Source organism: Rhamphochromis longiceps, linkage group LG6 (assembly GCF_057381845.1).
Source record: "Rhamphochromis longiceps isolate RC_006_pf linkage group LG6, R_longiceps_female_GT1.1, whole genome shotgun sequence".
Classification (NCBI taxonomy): domain Eukaryota; kingdom Metazoa; phylum Chordata; class Actinopteri; order Cichliformes; family Cichlidae; genus Rhamphochromis; species Rhamphochromis longiceps.
This window is the reverse complement of record NC_140562.1, coordinates 21088824-21107408: the sequence shown is the minus strand read 5'-3', so window position 1 is coordinate 21107408 and position 18585 is coordinate 21088824. Positions and strand designations below refer to the sequence as shown.

Below are 18585 nucleotides of genomic sequence, written 5' to 3'. Positions count from 1 at the left end.
AATTAATATCACATTGAATAGCCAAGTCTCACATCTCGCCGATTGTTCCCTTTTTAATCAAATGTGATTACAAAAGGCTGCCTCTGAAAGCCGAGGAGGCATACTGGAAGAAGTATAATGAACACGTGCGCGAGTGTGTGTGTGCACATGAATCTTTGCTCTGCTGAAATAGGCTTGACTTACAGTGCAATTAAGGGACTCTTGCTTAGAAACAGCAACAGTACTTCGCATTAACACACACAAAAAGCCTCATCAGGTCCTTTTAGGCTAAATAGTTGGTCTGATGTTTGGTGTGTGCACAATAAAGGCAAACCGAACAATAAAATAATGAGTGTCTTTCCTGTCCTTCAGCCATTTAGTAAGCGTGCACGTCCGTTATAATGGCCTGAGTGAATACTTGGAGAATTTGAGTTTATTCCTGTTTTTACTGACAAATCACTACATTCCAGGTCAAACATGCAGGCTGAGTGCAGGCCGTAGTCGGGTAGCCAGGCGGAAAATTGGAAAATTTAAGCTACAGTGAGTCATTAGCTAAGGCAAATATGAAACAAAAAGCTGTGTCTCCCCAGAGAATTATTTCTGAAGTCTAATCTCTCATTCAAAGTGAATGATTTCACTTCAGTGGATTCTCGAAAATATGCTAACATTATCATTGTTCATGCTAGCAGATAAAACTGACCATCTTCAGCAAATTCACTTGTGCATTTTACCGTAAAAAAAGCCCTTTCTTTATTTTTTATTATCAGCACAGGGCCGCGACTATTTTCCCTTCAGCTTATCCATTTTATACCCATACCTCAGCCCTCTCAATCTTGCTTCTCCCCCTTTTCTTGAGCTGCAAACTCTGTAACTAATTGGATCTGGCATGGTCTGTAATGACTTTGCACTCTATGGGGAGCTATGGGAAAAATCACCCTTCATTTAATCTGGCATCACTCAAGTGACCACATACTGAACCTCAGCGACATATAGCTCCATCCTGCATCCAAAAGGCAAAGACAGCAACATTTACAGGATACTGCTGATCTCGGGTTTGAGAGACTCATATGCATGTGTTGGCCCCTGAGGGCATTTTCAGTTTTATATATGTATGTGTGTGCATAATACCATTATCAACGTCATTTGTCAAATGTTGAAAGTGAGAACCCAAAAGCAGATTCTGCTTTTGGGTTCTCAGGCATAGTTAAACAGGAAACTCGAGAATTTATCGAAGCTGATGATCAGTGTACAAAACAAAACTGAATAAGAAGGAAAACTGAAATCTTCCACTTACTGAACATCAGTGTTGAGTAAGTTACTTTAAATTAGTAACTTAGTTACATTACTAGTTACTTCTATCAAAAGTAACTCAGTTACTTCAAGTTACTTGTTACTTTCAAAGTTACTAGGGAAAGTAACTTTGGTTTTACTCAGAATTCTCTTGTTAATGTGTTGCTTCCATAACTTTGCCAGTCTTCTAGCTTGCTTACTTGCCACAAGTGCACTGTGCCACCTACCAATAGAAAAAAAAAATAATGTGCATATTTCCACGAGAGAAATCCCACGCCTGGACCGTCATTGACCGTTGCCATGATTCTAGCCTACGTCACAGCGTCATGTGCGCTTTTTACATCCAACACAAAAACTGCAGTCGTGGTGCTTTCGATTGTACTCAGAACTTCTGCCTTCCGAATAGGAAGATGTAGGTAACACCAGACTGCAGATGAGCTGCATACAGGGCTGGACTGGGACAAAAAATCAGCCCGGGCATTTTGACTAGAGACCAGCCTGCCATTATAGGAAAAATCATAAAGCCTTTGAATGAAAACAAACGCTGTTGTGACAGTGATGTGCACTGTTTTGATGGTATATATGTATCAATCTATCAATCGTTTGTTGTAAGATTCAGATAATTATTTAATAAAAGCTAGACATTTTAAATGAGAATAAGAAAGAAAAGTATTTCTTTGTGCCCCCCTCTCCCTGTTAATGCCCTACATGGCCCCCTGGCAAAACTTTGCTAGATCCGCCCCTGCACAGTTACCAGCTGTCAGCTACCTAAAAAAGGATCCTGGTCTTATTTGTCTCTCAGAAACAGTTCATAACTTCCCTTCAACTCATTCATGACAAAAGGTAAGGACATCTCCTGGTTTCATCTTCACGTTTCCCTCTCACCACATATCCAAACCATATCATGACCAGCAGCTTTACAGCTGTGTAAAGTGTTTTAAGTATTCTATCTATTTTATTTATTGAATTTTATTGTTTTATTTATATTTTGATATTGCTAGGGATGATGCAATGATCGGGGACCATTCTTAATTTCGTTGTTCTCATGACAATGACAATAAAGTTTCTGATTCTGATTCTGTGGCTCCAGCAAACATCAGCTGATACTAGAAATTAATATTAAATAAATTCTAACAACAGCTGATCAAGCTTAAACGTGCTGCTGTTGTTTAACGCAACATTTCCTGGTTTCCTCTTTCTGGCGCAAAGTGGGCGATAAACAAACAAGAGAGAAAAGCCGATCAGCTGATCATTGATCAGTTTCATGATTGAAGTAGAAACAGGAGAGGGAGGGGGGAGAGAATGAGAGGAGAAGAGGCAGCTGCAGCGTCATGACAGAATAAATCCAGCTTTGTGTCTTTTTCATTGTAGCTGAAGTACCGGACAAACTGTGTTCCTTTGCACCTCAATATGAAACCTGTAATATTTTCTCTGAATACGAGACGATTCTGTTTTTTACTGGACGGTTGGCAACTCTAATAATTAACCTTATGAACAAAATAAAGTTCAACATCATTAACATCATAGCACCCACCCAGCTGTATAGAAACTCTGTCATGCTAGCTAGTAGGCAGTATGGAAAAAGTCAGAATAACGAAAATAAACTCCACCTAAACTTGGTTTATATCTGACCCAGAGAGACTGCAGGTCATAACTTCTTACCTGAAGTTCAGTTCACACTTGGACCGGCGGCCACCTCGGGTCTCTCCTCCTTCTGTGTCCGTTTTCTCTCATCCACCTGCTGGCCTCTACCACTTGCTAATGTTACTGAATCTGTGGAAGCTCCGCGATAGCCACCACACGAAGTAACGAGTAACGACCCTATCTAAATCCCAGTAACGACTAACGCGTTCCTGGCATAATAACTAGTTACCGTGCTCGTTACCACAATAACAACGTAGTTACTGTAACGTGTTACTTAATAACGTGTTAGTCCCAACACTGCTGAACTAAAGCTGGGAGACACAAGGGATTGAAGAACAGACACTCAGACAAAGGACTAGGGGAGATAGCAACAATGAATACACAGGAGGGTGATCAGGGGAAGTGAAAACACCAGGGAACGCAGCTGAAACTTTTCAAGGAAATGAGACTGAGTAAAGCAAAAACTAAACACTAAGCACGCAGGATAAGAGATTACCAAAATAAAACAGGAAACAATGAGAAAAGGACTGAGAGATAAAAAGATAAACAACATGAAAATGAGAGTAACTGAACACAGAAGACTTGAGTTGAGCCCTGAGATGAGACTAAGGGAACAGGGAGGGGACAGTAAAGGGAACTAATTAACAATTTTTGAAAATCAAAAACAATCGTGAATTAACAAAACTCAAAGATTCAAACACAAACGTTGGATCACAGACCCAGCACCATGACAGGATTTGAAGATCTAGCAGTGATGGTCAGTGAAGAAAGCAAACAAGACACATTTAACCCATCCAGCCATGAAGCAGAGAGATGCTTCACAGCCAAATACCGAACTTAATAAAACATAAAAATATAAAAATCTCCCTGTTTGTCAATGAAAGGCACTAAAAATGTTTCTAGGTTGAACACTGATTTGAGAAAGAGCAGTATATTAGAAAGAGTTTATACTCCAAGCAAATATTTTTTTAAGAATTCATATTGTTTTAGAAGAAGGACTTGGTTCTATGAGAAAAATTAGAGGTCATCACAATGGCTGGATTATTGCAGACTAACTGCAGACCCATCTGACAACTGGTGTCCATGTGCACTCCAAACATCGTTGTGTAGTACCAGTTTTATCGCTGCTCATAAACTCAGCTGACAATTTCCCCCTTTCTTGAAACCTTAAAACTCGAGTGCGAGCTGCAGCTGGCAGCTGGGAAGTTGCAGAAAAAAAGCGGCTCTTCAATGTTCACGAACATATTTAGGAAGAAGAAAAATGCTTGCCAGGAAAAAGAACAGGTGCAGAGGAAGTTCTGACTCAACAAACCCTTTCCATCACGCCTGTTGCCTCGAGTCAAATAGAGCTGTCAGAGGCAGTAGAGTCCCAGTCTAATTTCAGCAATAGCTTGGCTGTAAGTAACTGTATGGGGCTCCGAAAATAAAGTCTGTGGGCCAGGGACAAATTTGTTTGCCAGTATTAATTATGACCAAGTTAGATTCTTTTGTCAATAAAAGCCAGTTCCTCCAACATGGGCCTGGATTAAATCACTCAGGTACCTATGCCTTCATGGTGTAAACATTTATTTTGTACCTCTTTTTCTCTGCTTCATATCTGCTCAGGAGTCGCTGGAGACCACCACCTTTAAAGCCCTGGAAGTGGGCAGCTGGGGCACCAACAGTGACGATGTCGTAAAACGCATCTGTAAAGAGAGAGAAAATTGAGTTCACAGCATTTTAGATACAGATTTTTTTTTTTTAAAGGCAGAACCTGCAAAACTGGAGTTACTGGAGGACCCCGAATTGAGAAAACTGAGAACATGAATGAATCCTGTCAAAGTAAATTACATATTAATATAATTTCAAGTAGGATTTTTCACGGAAATGATGGAAATGCTGCTAATAAGAGTAATTTCAAGACACACAGACATGAGGAATGACTAATGTCGGCTGTCTTCCGGCTTCAGCTCAAATTAAAATATGAAAAAAAAATGTAAATATGCCGACCTCCATATCTAATGGCCAATAAATGAAAAATTAGCAATTAAACAATAGATGGGAGAAACACCCTTCAAGCATGTTATGAGTGTTGAAGTTGAACAGTTTGTTAAACTATGTTGGCAACAAATGGCAACAAGTAATCACGTGAGTTTCAATAAAGCAAAATAATTTTTAAACAGCGCTGTCATATTACCTTAGTAAGGAATCATAAATAACGACACATAACCAACGTTAAGAGAATCTATTTATGTTCTGTGAAAGGAAAAAACAATATATCAGATTTTCGTCACCAAATATCGGTATTGAAATCATTTTTTCAAATCTCATATCTGTCAGCCTCTAATTATCTCTATGTATGCTTGGCTCTACTTCTTGCCATCTTTTCATCTTTATTTTGGTCTGGTCCCACGTTAACCTGGAAGGACAACCAATGTCACAGTATTTCTTTTCAATTTGCACACCGGGGTCATAAGTAAATAAACACTTCACAGACGGCTAGGCGGCACAGAGGTGCTTAGAACAGGGCTTGATTTGAATGAGTAATGGCTGAAACTGTCAATTAAAGCAGGAAAAACAGAAGGGGGTATGGGGGGGGGGGGGGGGGGGGTGAATATTTTGGTGTGGTTTAGTGCTTGGTCAGTTAATGAACGCCCATGAGAAAACAACAGTCCACAATAATATTCTAACCAAAAAAAAGAGGCTGAAAACACAAATTAATGACACAACAGTTGCAAGTCTTGCCACAGAGAAGTAAATGACAACACCACTGTAGACCAATAGTGGTTTGATGTCGAGGCTTTGCTACTACCCACTGTTTCTTCCATTAATTATTGAGGTGCCTGGCCATAACACTCCCTGACTGCCACATGTCTGGCCCCTGGAGTTTTCAGATATCCAAGTTCCCTTAATTGGTTCTCCCCCCAGCAGAAGTATACTGAAAAGCAATGGCGGGTTTCAGAACATCAAGCACAATGACCAATTTGTGCTCGATTTGCTTGCTCTTTTTCACACACCGACCGTTTCTCAATAAATCAACAACGGAGCAAGCTGTTATACTGAGAGGACAGTGGCTTTCTGGAAAGAGTAAACTGGTTGTGGCAGTCAGGATGATTGGTTATAATCCATGCTTAACCCATTCAACAGTCCCTTTTAACAATGACAAAGCATTGTTTTACTCGACCTAAATGAGTGCTGAATAATGCTTTCAGTTCAGCTTTGCCGAGCTGTGCATTTAGGCTGGAAATATTCTATAGTTGTCATTTTAGAGGCAGAAGACAGCCACTCACAGTAAAACAAATGAATACTGTTTAGAGCTGGAAGTGTTGCTTTCCTCCCTATTTTCTTTTCTTGCTGAACGATCGGGAGACAAAATGAAAATTAATGGTTTTGCATTGTTGAGTAAATTACATAGCCAAACTTCATCACTTCAGAAAATCAAATGGAAAAATAGAGCTCTTCACTGTAGTTGAAACTGAAACTCAGTTGCATTAAGGACCAGTTTTCATTGTCTTCTGTGCCTCTCTGATTGCAATCATATTCTTTCCTTGTGGTTTTTCTTTTGCCTTTTCAAATCAAGTAAATTTGAAGGGAAAAAAATGAATTTTACATCCAATAAAGGTTGCTAGAATAAATTAAAACACGAGGATAGCCTAATACCCAGAAATGATGGCTATTTTTTAAAGACAATCTTCTCATCAGTGGCTCTCTGTCTTAATTTTGCACTTAACCATTCACATCAGATAACCACTGATGAACATGCATGAAAGCTGGCACATGTTGAGCTAATTAGAGACAATCAGCAAGTGAACTGGAAACCATGAGCCAGTCGTGTTGCTGTATCGATACATACTGTAGAAGCTCTATACTGTAAAATAGAGCTTCTTAAAAGTATCACGAAAGACGAAGGCTACGTTTTTATGGTTTCCTTGGCTTACTGCATCCATCTTGGATTAGTTGTAAAATCATACCAAAGTACTGAAAGCCACATTTCCATAACTTTTGTGCTTTAAAGCACTTTAAAAAGTCTGATTTGACTAGCGATTCGACTGGTGAAACATCTCTCAGCCAATGTGTTATTGTGTAAAACTCACAATACCATCCCTCATTTCTTGATGTGCAGGTGCATCTCTCAGGTCCTGTGTAAAATCTGGGTCTTTGGTGGATTTCTTCCCAGTCATGTCCTGTCCTTTCTTAAGGACATGACTTTCAGATACTGTTAATCTGCTGTAGATAATCTTTTAAACGGTCACATCTTCTTTTGCCCTCCACTTTTCCACTTTCCTCAAACTTTTTAAGGACACACTGCACACCACGCTGAGCCATCCCAGGTTTTTGTGTAATAGTTATTTGAGAATCACTTTGTTGTCTCAAAAATGATACTTTAGATCTGTCAAACCACGTTATGTTTGCCATGAAATAAGTCTCAAGAAATTAAATAAATGATGTGTTTTTACAGCAGGCTGTTAGGAGTGCCAAGTTGTCTGTTCATCAGTTAGAAGCCTCATTTTTTGATTCAATATGTCAGAGTTAGATGGCTTATCATACACAAATCTACAATTACAAGAAAGTCTGGCTTCTTGAAAGCAAAATATAAAGAAATGATGGATGGATTGAGACTTTTGCACCGCGGATCAACATTACTTACTTAACATTGTGACACCAGTGGAAGCTGTGTATACTCTGCATTACACTTAAGCTGCAGCATCTCTGTCTGGTGTGAATTGGGCCAACAGAAGGGAATTAATAGTGTCTCTAAAGTTTATATTAATATTTTTAGATAAAAAGTCGCAGAACTGTATAATGTCTCTGTTTGACTATTTTTATTTGTCCTATCAGAAGCCTTAAAGAAAGACTGATATGTATTTCAACGTTTGCCTGTCTTCAACTTTCCATCAATCATCTGTTGTTTAGTTGCACTGGAGCCCATTCACAGATCATCAGGAAGTAGTTAGTTGCCTTAATATGCTGAGACAGTTCCAGGGCAAAAACAGCCTCTGCCAGCAACAGAGCAGCAGTGGAAGAGACAGCCTAGTCCTTCACTCCACAAAAACGCAAAGGGCTTAATTAGTGTTTTGTCTGTTTTTTTTTAGGCCAAGTTAATTCTCACCTTTCAGCCTGGATGATGACCTAGAACCTCCCTGTCTGAGCCCCCTGAGTGTCTCAGACAGATGGAGAAGTCAAGCACAGTAGGTGACAATGTTTCCATACCGTGTTTGAAGTTACGTTGTGCACAGCTTGAGCTGAGAACCACTTAGAATGAAACTGTTCTCCCACACAAAACCTAATTGCTCTTGAAAGGACGTCTGAAGACAATACATGCAATGATGAATCTAAAACAAGTCCAAGTCAGAGGTGCAGTACCTGTTTTTTTGGGGCATGTCACCCTCATCCTCTGGGTGTGCAGGTTTATCGGAATAAACTCCAGAGACTTTTGAGCTTTGCAGCAGCTTGGCTTGAATGAGCAACCTGAAAACATAAACAACAGTATATGTCACAAAACCAGGTTGTGTTGGTCAAGATCTTGAAGAAGAAAGAAGAAAAAAAATCCTTGTACTGTAAAAGCGATTGTGTAGAAGTTATGCTGGGTATTTGTAGTAACCACAACCAAATTTTGATACATTTCCTACACAAATGATTGAAGACACCGAGTTCTTTGCTAAATTAACATGTATTTATTTCACGTTTACATACATTTAAATTGACCAGTGTGCAGTCTTTGTCAGTGTAATAATGATATATCCTGATGCAAATAATAAAAGATTGCATCAGGATATATCATTATTTCTACATTTCTCAGAAGACCAGAGGATTTCTGGCTATACAGTCCAAAAGGTCTCATGCTGGCCTATCTTGCCATGTTTCTAATGGCTCCATCACCCTAAAGTAAAAGCAGGATGGCTGACTCCATGCAACTATGAAAAACTGGTGACTGCGTTGAATCTGTTAGAAACGGATTACAAGTAGCTCTGGTGACCAACTGGTCACCTGCAGTTTAAGGTGCAACACCACCAACCTTATTCGATCACATGGTAACTACACAGATTGGCCAACGGGAGCCAATCTATCTCCAAACAGTGGCAGTCTGATTTGGACTGACAACAGTCACTCTAAGAAAAGTCAATTTGCAGTTGAAGGTTTGCAAATAATAATCACTGTCCAATACAGTGGTTTATTGTGGGAGTTACGTTCTAAAAATAACCTGCGATAGGTGAAATCGGCGAAGTAGCCAACTTTATTTTTTACAATTATTATAGATGTTTTAAGGCTGTAAAACCCCTCACTATACACTTTTATAAGACAGGCATGAACATTTTCACACTTTTCTCTCCTGTTTAAACACTCTCAAAGTTCAAACCTTTGTAGAAAAACAAGTTTAGTATTATAGAATGAAACCAAAAGCACCCACGGGTGCCTCTGACGGTGCAAAACGTTTCGTCGACATTGTAGTGTTTGTTGGGGAGAAAACTTACAAATATACAGTGCAGCACTTCAGAGTCACACTGCTGATTTGAAGCAACGGTGTTCTATTACTTTTAAACCATATATCTGAGTTTCAAAGTGTTTGATCATGTCTGCAGCCTTGTCATTTGTCAGCCTATTGTATTATAGAAAGCCCTTACTGTCTGCTACAGCTACACCACATTACATTACACGGCTTTTCACTTCATCAGTTCATGTGGCAAGGGACAAAGACACAGAGGCAGGAAGCATTAGATGATAAGTTAAATATATGATCAATTGTTCTCTTGATTGATTTACCAATGAAAAGAAAACCCCTGCGCAATTCAGTGACTTGAGATCTATTTAATGCACGACTGAGTGACAAAAGGGAATACAAAGCAAATTAAAATCGATTTAAATTAGAAGTTGTTGAAGTGGCTGCAGTGCAGATTCAGATATACCTCTACGGATGCGGGGACTTTTACAACTTAATTGCTACAATATGCCGTATAAACGGAAGACATTTGTTCGTTCTCCGTCAGAATTGGTCACTTAATGAATCTGACTTCAGAATACAGCCCCAAAAATAGAGCACAGTTTCACATTTCGCAGGACTTTAAGATAACTGAGAGGACAATTTTCCCAAACAAACAATAACCTTTAAATAAAATGTCAGAAAGTAATCATACAGTTTTAAAATACTGTAAGCTATGAAGAAATTATTGTAATTAATTCTTTCATGTTCACCATCATGGACTGGACTGTTAAACCAAAATACCCTACCTTTTAATGTGCATCAAGACTGTTTAACACACAGTTGGAACCCAGCAAAGTCAAAATCAGCTGACTTGCAACCTTGCAATAACCTCTAATTTATGGTGTAATGCTTTGAGCACAGTACTTTATGTCCTTTGCAAACACTACCCTGTTCAAAATGTCCAATTAAATGTTCCTGCCAAATGACATTCTTTGTTTTTGGCTCATATTTAAGCTCAAAATCATTTTCTGACACTTCAATTTGGCTGCTCATATCCAACAGGGGTCATTAGCCTTTTGAGCATTCAAATACACTCGAGCAAAAGAGGCACTGCAATCTTTGCAAGTAGAAGTAATTGAGTTATAAAATATATAAATATATCCCCTTCAAGCTCGGCTCCTCTACCAGAGGCATGGAGGTTAACGGTCCTGTGCAGTATCTTTGGTGTTCCTATGACTGCAAACTTCTGGACAGAGATCTTGGATGTTGTTTCTGGAATCTGCTAGTTGTTGGAGCTGCTCGCCAAGTTTGGGGGTCACCTCCCCGAGTGCTCTAATTACCACGGGGACCACTGTTGCCTTCACCCTCCACAGCTTCTCTACCTCCTCTTTGAGTCCTTGGTATTTCTCGAACTTCTCGTGTTCCTTCTCCCTCACGTTGCTGTCACGTGGTATAGCTTTCTATCACTACAGCCGCCTTCCTCTGCTTGTCCACCAGATGACTTCCAGATACAGACGGACCAACTTCCAGACAGACCAAGAAGTCCCACAGGATCTTAGCTCAGTCATCCTCAACCAATCTGGAGGGCATATCCCATTTTGACCTTGACACTTACAGACCCTGCACCTTGTTGTTACGTGCTGGATTATCTCAGGGCCATTTCCACACAGCCTGAACCGTCGGGTCTTGCCTGCTATGGTTCAGAGTGTTTAAATGAGAAGCTGCATCTATTCATTCTGTTTTATAAAAGCAATTGCAGCATTAGGCCGATCAGGTGTTTTTATTCAGCAGTGTTATATTTAATATCGCAAAGGCTTGTCTTGTGATGACTTTTCCAGAATTTGTGTGTCGATGTGTCGATGAATGCCAAGCTTCTTGAGACACATTAATAGTCTGTCTGCACACAAAGGCTGTGGGCAGACAAACCTACTTTTGCTGATGTGGGAAACACATCATCACATTCCTTTAAGCCAGAGGAAGTGACTTTTTTCCCCAGGAAAAACCCACCAGGAAAGAATAAAAACTTTCCTGTGCAGCAGTTTGTATCAGCATTACAGGATAAACAAACATTCCTTATTTAGGAGGGGATTCATAAAATATTCTGGTTAGTCGAAGACATTCCTGTCATATTAACAACACCAAAAATGTCCAGAGTGTGAAATTCTGGCATAATTTCTAAATGTTTTAGAATGATTTTATTGTAACAAATTGCTCGTGTCAGTAATTCGTTTACTTAACATGTTTAATTTGTGTGTGAGTGGCAGTATAGCGTGTTAACTGCAGAATAATGACTAAAACCATACTTTGCAACTCTTCTATCTGACAAGCAACATAACTCACCTTTAGGAAAACTTAACTAAGCTGTACTGAATCTTCTCCTCCTGTAATCACTCTTGAGGCAACAGACCAATAGCCAACAATCAGAGCCTCAGCACTATTTACGATCTATGTTGACACAGAAGATAGATGAGAAAACCTGTAACCCGCCACAAATTTTTAACATCATTTGGCAGGAAGGCCAGAGATGAAAACAAACTCACTGCAACTCAATTACAGCATATAATGGTGCAACTGCTGACCCACTCAAGCTGAAATGTGTTGCCTCAAAAATGGATAACACTAATGACTCAGCTGGAGACGTTGGAGATGTGGCTGGTATTTTTATGAGCGCTGAAATCAATCATGTCTTCTTACTAAGGTGGCAGATTTGCTGCCCTTTATCAAAGTGAAAAAATAGACAGATGCCGTTTCTAGCTAAATATACATTCTGCTTAAAAATACAGTGCAAACCAAAGCATGAGCAGTTTTCAATGCTGCAATCAGTCAGTACTACGTACTAGTAAATCATTCGACATTGATACATACAGGTCATTTCCTAAAAAAAGGGAAATGTACTATTAACATTCTATTACATGTATGTGATTATTACAGATGTAATTCATATTTCACAGTAGTAATTGCAAATTACTTTGTGTAATCAAGATGAGAGACCACGGCTATAAAAGCGAAGGTGGATTTGGGAAGCCTGTCGCAGCCATGTCCTGTCCGTATACGCGAGCCACCCATTGCGGAAGGTGCAAGATTGATAAGGAGAGTTTTCAGAATTCAGCGTATATTGCGGGATAGACAGGATCCTTTAGCTCAGCGCGACAGTGTGCTCATAGAGAGATATCGATTTTCCCGTGAGGGTATTATTTACTTAACCAACTTGTTGACGAGGGGGTGCAGGACCACCACCTGTCTTTTTTTTGCTCTGCCCTTTTCTTGGTTGCTGTTATGAACAAACAAACAGATTATTTCAGGGTCTCTTTCCTAGAGACGAAAAGCAATATAAGTGATAAATATTACCATTCTGTAGCATATTCTTATATTCCACTTTTACTTGTTCCCATGTTCTAGTAGGTCCTGTAAGGGGATATAATATAACATATTATAATATAATATAATGTAATATAATATTGGATAATATAGTGTAATACAATAAATTTACCCTACCGCCTACTGGTGTTGGCCAGAGGGGCCGATGGCGCGATATGGCAGCCTGGCTTCTGTCAGTCTGCCCCAGGGCAGCTGTGGCTACAACTGTAGCTGCCTCCACCAGTGTGTGAATGTGAGAGTGACTGAATAGTGGCATTGTAAAGCGCTTTGGGTGCCTTGAAAAGCGCTATATCAATCCACTCCATTATTATTGTTATTATTAAATTACTTACGAGTTTAATTTGTCAGCAACTTCCTGCCAGCCCTCTCTCCTTGCTTTTGCAGCCTTTGCAGTGTTCCCTTGCGTTCTGATTAAACTCTGAAACTCCTGAAATCCCTCAATCAAGAGTTCTTGCTCTGCTGCCGAAAAATACCGAGCGCGCTCCTTCGACATTTTCGCCGACCAATCAGAGGGTTGCCGATCAATGTTTCTACTATCGATGCGTAGCCCCTTTTACGACACCCAGTGATCTCACATTACTTCATCCAGCTGTACTAATCGTCAACAGCAGGTGTGTTCGGAGAACCGGATTAGCGAGCTCACGGTTAGCGCGATGATTTGGTCTTGGATGTGTCATTTGATCTTGGATGTAGTAAGCGACGTACGAAGAACGGGCCCCTGGGGGCGATCGTGGCTCAAGAGTTGGGAGTTCGCCTCTACAATGTAGCTTGCCATCACCAGTGTGTGAATGTGTGTGTGAATGGGTGGATGACTGAATGTGCCTTGGGGTCCTTGGGGACTAGTAAAGCGCTATACAAATACAGGCCATTTACGTCTTGATGCATTCTCAATCATCCAGGGAAGTAAATCTCCAAAAAGTTGATTCTGTTCATCTGGACGTAGCGTTTTGTGGGAGAAACGTTTCGTCACTCATCCAAGTGACTTCTTCAGTCTCAGCTGACTGCAGGTTTCCCCAATCTTATAAACAGTACATTTGCATAATGACTGAAACCAGCCCACTGAAGGAACAATGGGCTGGGAGGTCAGTTCCTTAATCTTAATTACGCAAATTCTCATGACCATTGATCAACAACCACTGACCAAAACCCACTGATCAAAACCCACTGATCAAAGACCACTGATCAATGGCCATGAGTACCATTCACAGACAGTTGGGGAATGACCTGACCTGCAGTCAGCTGAGACTGAAGAAGTCACTTGGATGAGTGACGAAACGTTTCTCCCACAAAACGCTACGTCCAGATGAACAGAATCAACTTTTTGGAGACAGGCCATTTACCAATTACTGGCCAAGATCCACAGCTACCATCTCTTTTTATATACTCAAATTTTTCGAGCTTTTAAATAGTTTTCTGTATTTATGTTTTTTGTTCCTCCAGAAGATGAGTGAACATTATCCTATATGTCTGCCTGACAACTAAATGAACATTTTAAAAAAGAGCCAACAACCAGTATGTATGAAGTCTTACAGATCAGTGTACTTCTGTCCATATGACAGACGACAGATCATGTTCGTGATCCTGTGGTGCTGAGAGGACAGCAGGTTTTTTTTCTTTCTTGAATCCATGCAGAGAGACACCATGTTGTAGAGACACGGGAGAATTGAACACATGCTGTGTGAGCAGTGGTATTGGTCTGACAGGACCAATGTTCCCTCTAATTTTTCATGTGTCTGAGCGAACACACCAACTCCCTGAGCGGTCCCTTGGACCACTGTGAGCAACAGCAGACGTGTGCACTGTGGTCACGCCAGCATCGAATCCACCCAAGTTACATGGTTTATTAAAATAATCAAATTACAGCATTTACATTTATGTTAGACTACTTTTAATTAACTGCTTTAGCCCACTTACAATGAAAAAAAAAAAAAAAAACCTGTGTAGTATGTTAACACTATTGGAAGTAAAAATAAGTTGAACTCCAATTTTAACTTCTTCTTCTTTTTTTTTTTTAATGACCAACGTTGGGCAATTCATTATATAGTTACTTCTTCAAAAAAGTAACTGAGTTATGCAAACAACAACATTTTCTGCAGCTGTTTACCTAAAAATGCAGCCATTTCAAACTATTTACAGAACAATCAGCTGTTCTGCATCAATTTTGATGCCACACAAATTATTTGTGCCACTCCAAAAAATAATTTCTGTCCACTATGAGATAAAGGAGAACAACAGCCTGGTACCCGCAGGCCTGACAACAGGAGATGTATCACTGCTGTAACACCTGTAACATTCAGCAGTCACCTCATTGTTCTGAACGCACAACAAAACTATTGACTACACAACAGACTAACTACACAAGATTTGCGCTAAACGTCGCAAATCTCTCACATCTCAAAACCGCTGTCACTCCTAAAGGGTGGGGGTGTGTTTTGGTTTCATCTTTGCTCACAGGTGGAGAGTGCTTTCGAGCGTTTTCCTGATAAAATGCTGATTTTATCGTTTCTTCCTGAAGTAAATATAAACAACGATAGTATTCAGGAAGAAAACCAAACATTGCAGATATATTTTTATCATAACTCTGGATTTACTTGGCCAATCAACACAATTTAAAAACTGGTATAAAGTCCACACTTTTTTCGTCAATTGTTCCGTCTGTCCTGCTCACATCTCCAATGGTTGTACACGTTGTCATTACCGTGGCTTCACTCCACATCAGCCACGCTGTTTTGCTAGCTAAAACACCGGTGTCGGCACATAAGGACGCTGTCATAGCCTGTCAACGACGTTGATTAGCTGCGTATATACGAATGTGAATCACATCAGCGGCTGGACTATGGGATAAGGTGGCATCGTCTAATCCCATACGGGAGCAGCCAGTCACTCACTGACTAACACTGCAAAATAGAATTGTTAAAGTATTAATTTTAATTTCAATTCAGGTTTGATTTTTTTTCTGTGCGCAGAGACCGTGCCAGCAGTGCGCAATTGCGCACGTGCGCAGCTTAGAGGGAACATTGGACAGGACTATGATTTAAACAAGTGTGTCATGTCTGACGTCACTTTCTTTTCTTTTAACCAATTTGTGGTTTATCTAACATTCGGTCCTCATTTTTAACCTGCAAAACAGAAAATGTATGTGAACATCTTTACCTGGAGGGAGCAGACTGTAAAGATGGCTGTCCTAATACAGATATTATGGAAAAAATATCATGTCCACCTGCCCTGCTATCTCCACAATGAGTAGGCTTTACTGTCAGCCACACAGATATATGACACTGCCTTAAACACTCAGCTCTGGGCCTTAAGCTGTAGTTATCCCATAAGCGAAGGCTCAGAGGCCTAACGTTTCACCAAAGGGATGGCTGACATTTTAGAGAGGAGATTGCAGACAGTAGCGAAGGTTTAACACTAACAGGACTATGACTGCACCTTTAACTCACCAGCTGGTAAACAGTGCAAGCAGGGATGAGTCATTTATTAATGGAATGCAGTTAATGATTTGTTCACTGAGGTCAGTGGTTTTAAAAATTGGAAGAATGTTGGACCTGAACATGGAAACTCATCCACCTCCCAGAGAACTACTTCTCTTCTTTATTGTAACCATGTGCAATTTCAAAACCTTTGGATTTTGTTTTCTATAGCACCAATTTGAAAAATGTTGGGACGCTGTGTAAAAAGTAAACAAGAACAGAATGCTATGATCTGCAAATCTCATAAATCCACATTTTAATTCGAACACAAAAAACATGTCAAATGTTTAACATGAGAACTTGAGTATTTCAAGAAAAACAGAAAAAATGTTTTAAACAAGTTGGAACTGGGTCAACAAAAGTAAGTAGTACTAAAAAGAAACATTCAGAGTAACACATAATTAGGTTAACTGGGGCATTCATTGAGTATGAAATCAGCATCTTTGAAGTAAAGATGGACCGAGGTTCACCAACCTTGAAAAATCTGCATCTACAAATTGTGGAAAAACTTCATGAAAAAATCAGAGAAAATGGAGAAATCTCTGTGTGCAAGGGGACAAGGCCCAAAGTCAATATTGGATACTGGTGATCTTCAGGTCCTCGGGCAGCACTTCATTAAAAACAGGCTGGATTCTCTCATAGAAATCACTGCACTGCGTCATCCATAAATGCAGGTTAAAGCACTATCACGCAAAGAAGAAGTCATGCATGGCACGTCCTCCAGACTAACGAGGAGAGGGACCATCCAGCTTGTGATCAGCACTCAGGTCAAAGGCCTGCATTTCTAATGATATGGGGGTGTGTTAGCGTCTGTGGAAGTGACAGATTGTACATCTACAAAGGCATCATCAATGCTGAAAGGTATATACAGGTATTAGAGCGACATGCTCCCATCCTGACAACGTCTTTTTCAGGGAAGGTCTTGGATATTTCAGGAAGACAATGCTAGAGCGCTTACTGCATCTACTACTCTCTCAAAAGTCCAGCAGCTGGTCTCATCAGTTCCCAGATGTTTACAGACTATTGTTAAAAGAAAAGGCTACACAGTGGTAAACATGACCCCATCCCAACATTTCTCAGATATACTGTTGCCATCAAGACCTTATTTTATCAGTTTAAACATTTGATTTGATTTCTATGTTCTACTGTAAATAACATATAGACTTTAATTTATTTATCCCGTCTAAATGTAGTACTTAGACATGAACATTTCCAAAAGAAGAGCACAGTGACAAATTAAATGAAAGTTCCTAATTTGTGTGCAGACACAAGTAATAGGACAGCCGTGCCCACTGACTTTTGTTAATGAACTCCTCTTATGACGAATGCCACTCAGTTGCCATATTTGTCACCCTTTGTTTGTTCTGGTAATTATGTTTTCATTTCTTGTCCCTCCTGCCACATTTGTGCACCCACTCAACCTCCTCCACAGTCTGTCTCTTTTCGTCTCTCCCTCCCAACCTTTTTTAATCATATTAGTTATCAATAATTAATCTGCAGCAGCTTGCCCACCCAGCTTGTTTAGCAACGTCTGTCATCCTGTTAAGTTAATGCAGGACTGAATTAGAGTAGCAAGATAGGGTTGGGGGATCCTCCATGTATAGGGTTGCCAACTCCCTGAAAAATAAATAAGGGACACCTCGTGGCCAGGACCGGGCGACCCAGTTGTCTTCACCCTTCCCAGTGTGGTGAATTTTCTAGCTCTTTTTTTGTGTGTGAAATTATTTTTTTAACCATTTGACTTGAAGTTGATTTAAGTAGATGCATATTCTATTCTTTGTGATATCAACACATGTGAAACAAATGATCATTTAGCTATTTATTTTTAGCTCAAAATGACAACATTAACACAATAAAACAGGTCTCTTTCTTAAACAGAAGCCTGTCATGCTTAACTTTTGAGAATATAAGTAAATCTTTCTTTAAAAGAACTCTGTCCTGCTTAACTTAAAATAATAGAAAACAATAGAAAGAAAAATATTCTTGTAACAGTGCCAAGCTGGTCAAGAAGGCTCACCAGCGCCTCTTCTTCTTGAGGACTCTGAGGAAGAACCACCTGTCCTCAGACATCCTGGTGAACTTCTATCGCTGCACCATCGAGAGCATCCTGACCAACTGTATAACAGTCTGGTACGGGAACTGCTCTGCCTCGGACCGGAAGGCGTTGCAGAGGGTCGTGAAAACTGCCCAGCGCATCGCCGGAGCACCACTTCCTGCCATAAAAGACATCTACAGGAAGCGGTGTCTGAAAAGGGCTGGGAAAATCATCAAAGACCCCAGTCACCCATCACATGGACTCTTCACCCTCCTGCCCTCTGGGAGGCGCCACAGGAGCCTCCGGACTAAGACCACCAGGTACCGGAACAGCTTCTTCCCCACAGCTGTCAGACTCCTGAACTCTGCCTCCTGACATCTGACCCA

At 40.2% G+C, this 18585-nt stretch overlaps 1 protein-coding gene across 7 annotated transcripts in view; it reads right to left on the bottom strand.

Moving 5' to 3' along the window:
• The window catches only part of inpp4b (inositol polyphosphate-4-phosphatase type II B), a 190901-nt gene that overhangs the window by 41399 nt on the left and 130917 nt on the right, over positions 1-18585 (bottom strand). For all 7 annotated transcript variants that reach the window (XM_085409653.1, XM_085409654.1, XM_085409655.1 and 4 more), the window contains 2 exons: positions 8257-8361; positions 4490-4598 (listed from right to left, as the gene is read on the bottom strand). In XM_085409653.1, coding sequence (XP_085265779.1) covers positions 4490-4598; positions 8257-8361 — 214 coding nt within the window. The remainder of the gene's footprint in view (positions 1-4489; positions 4599-8256; positions 8362-18585) is intronic.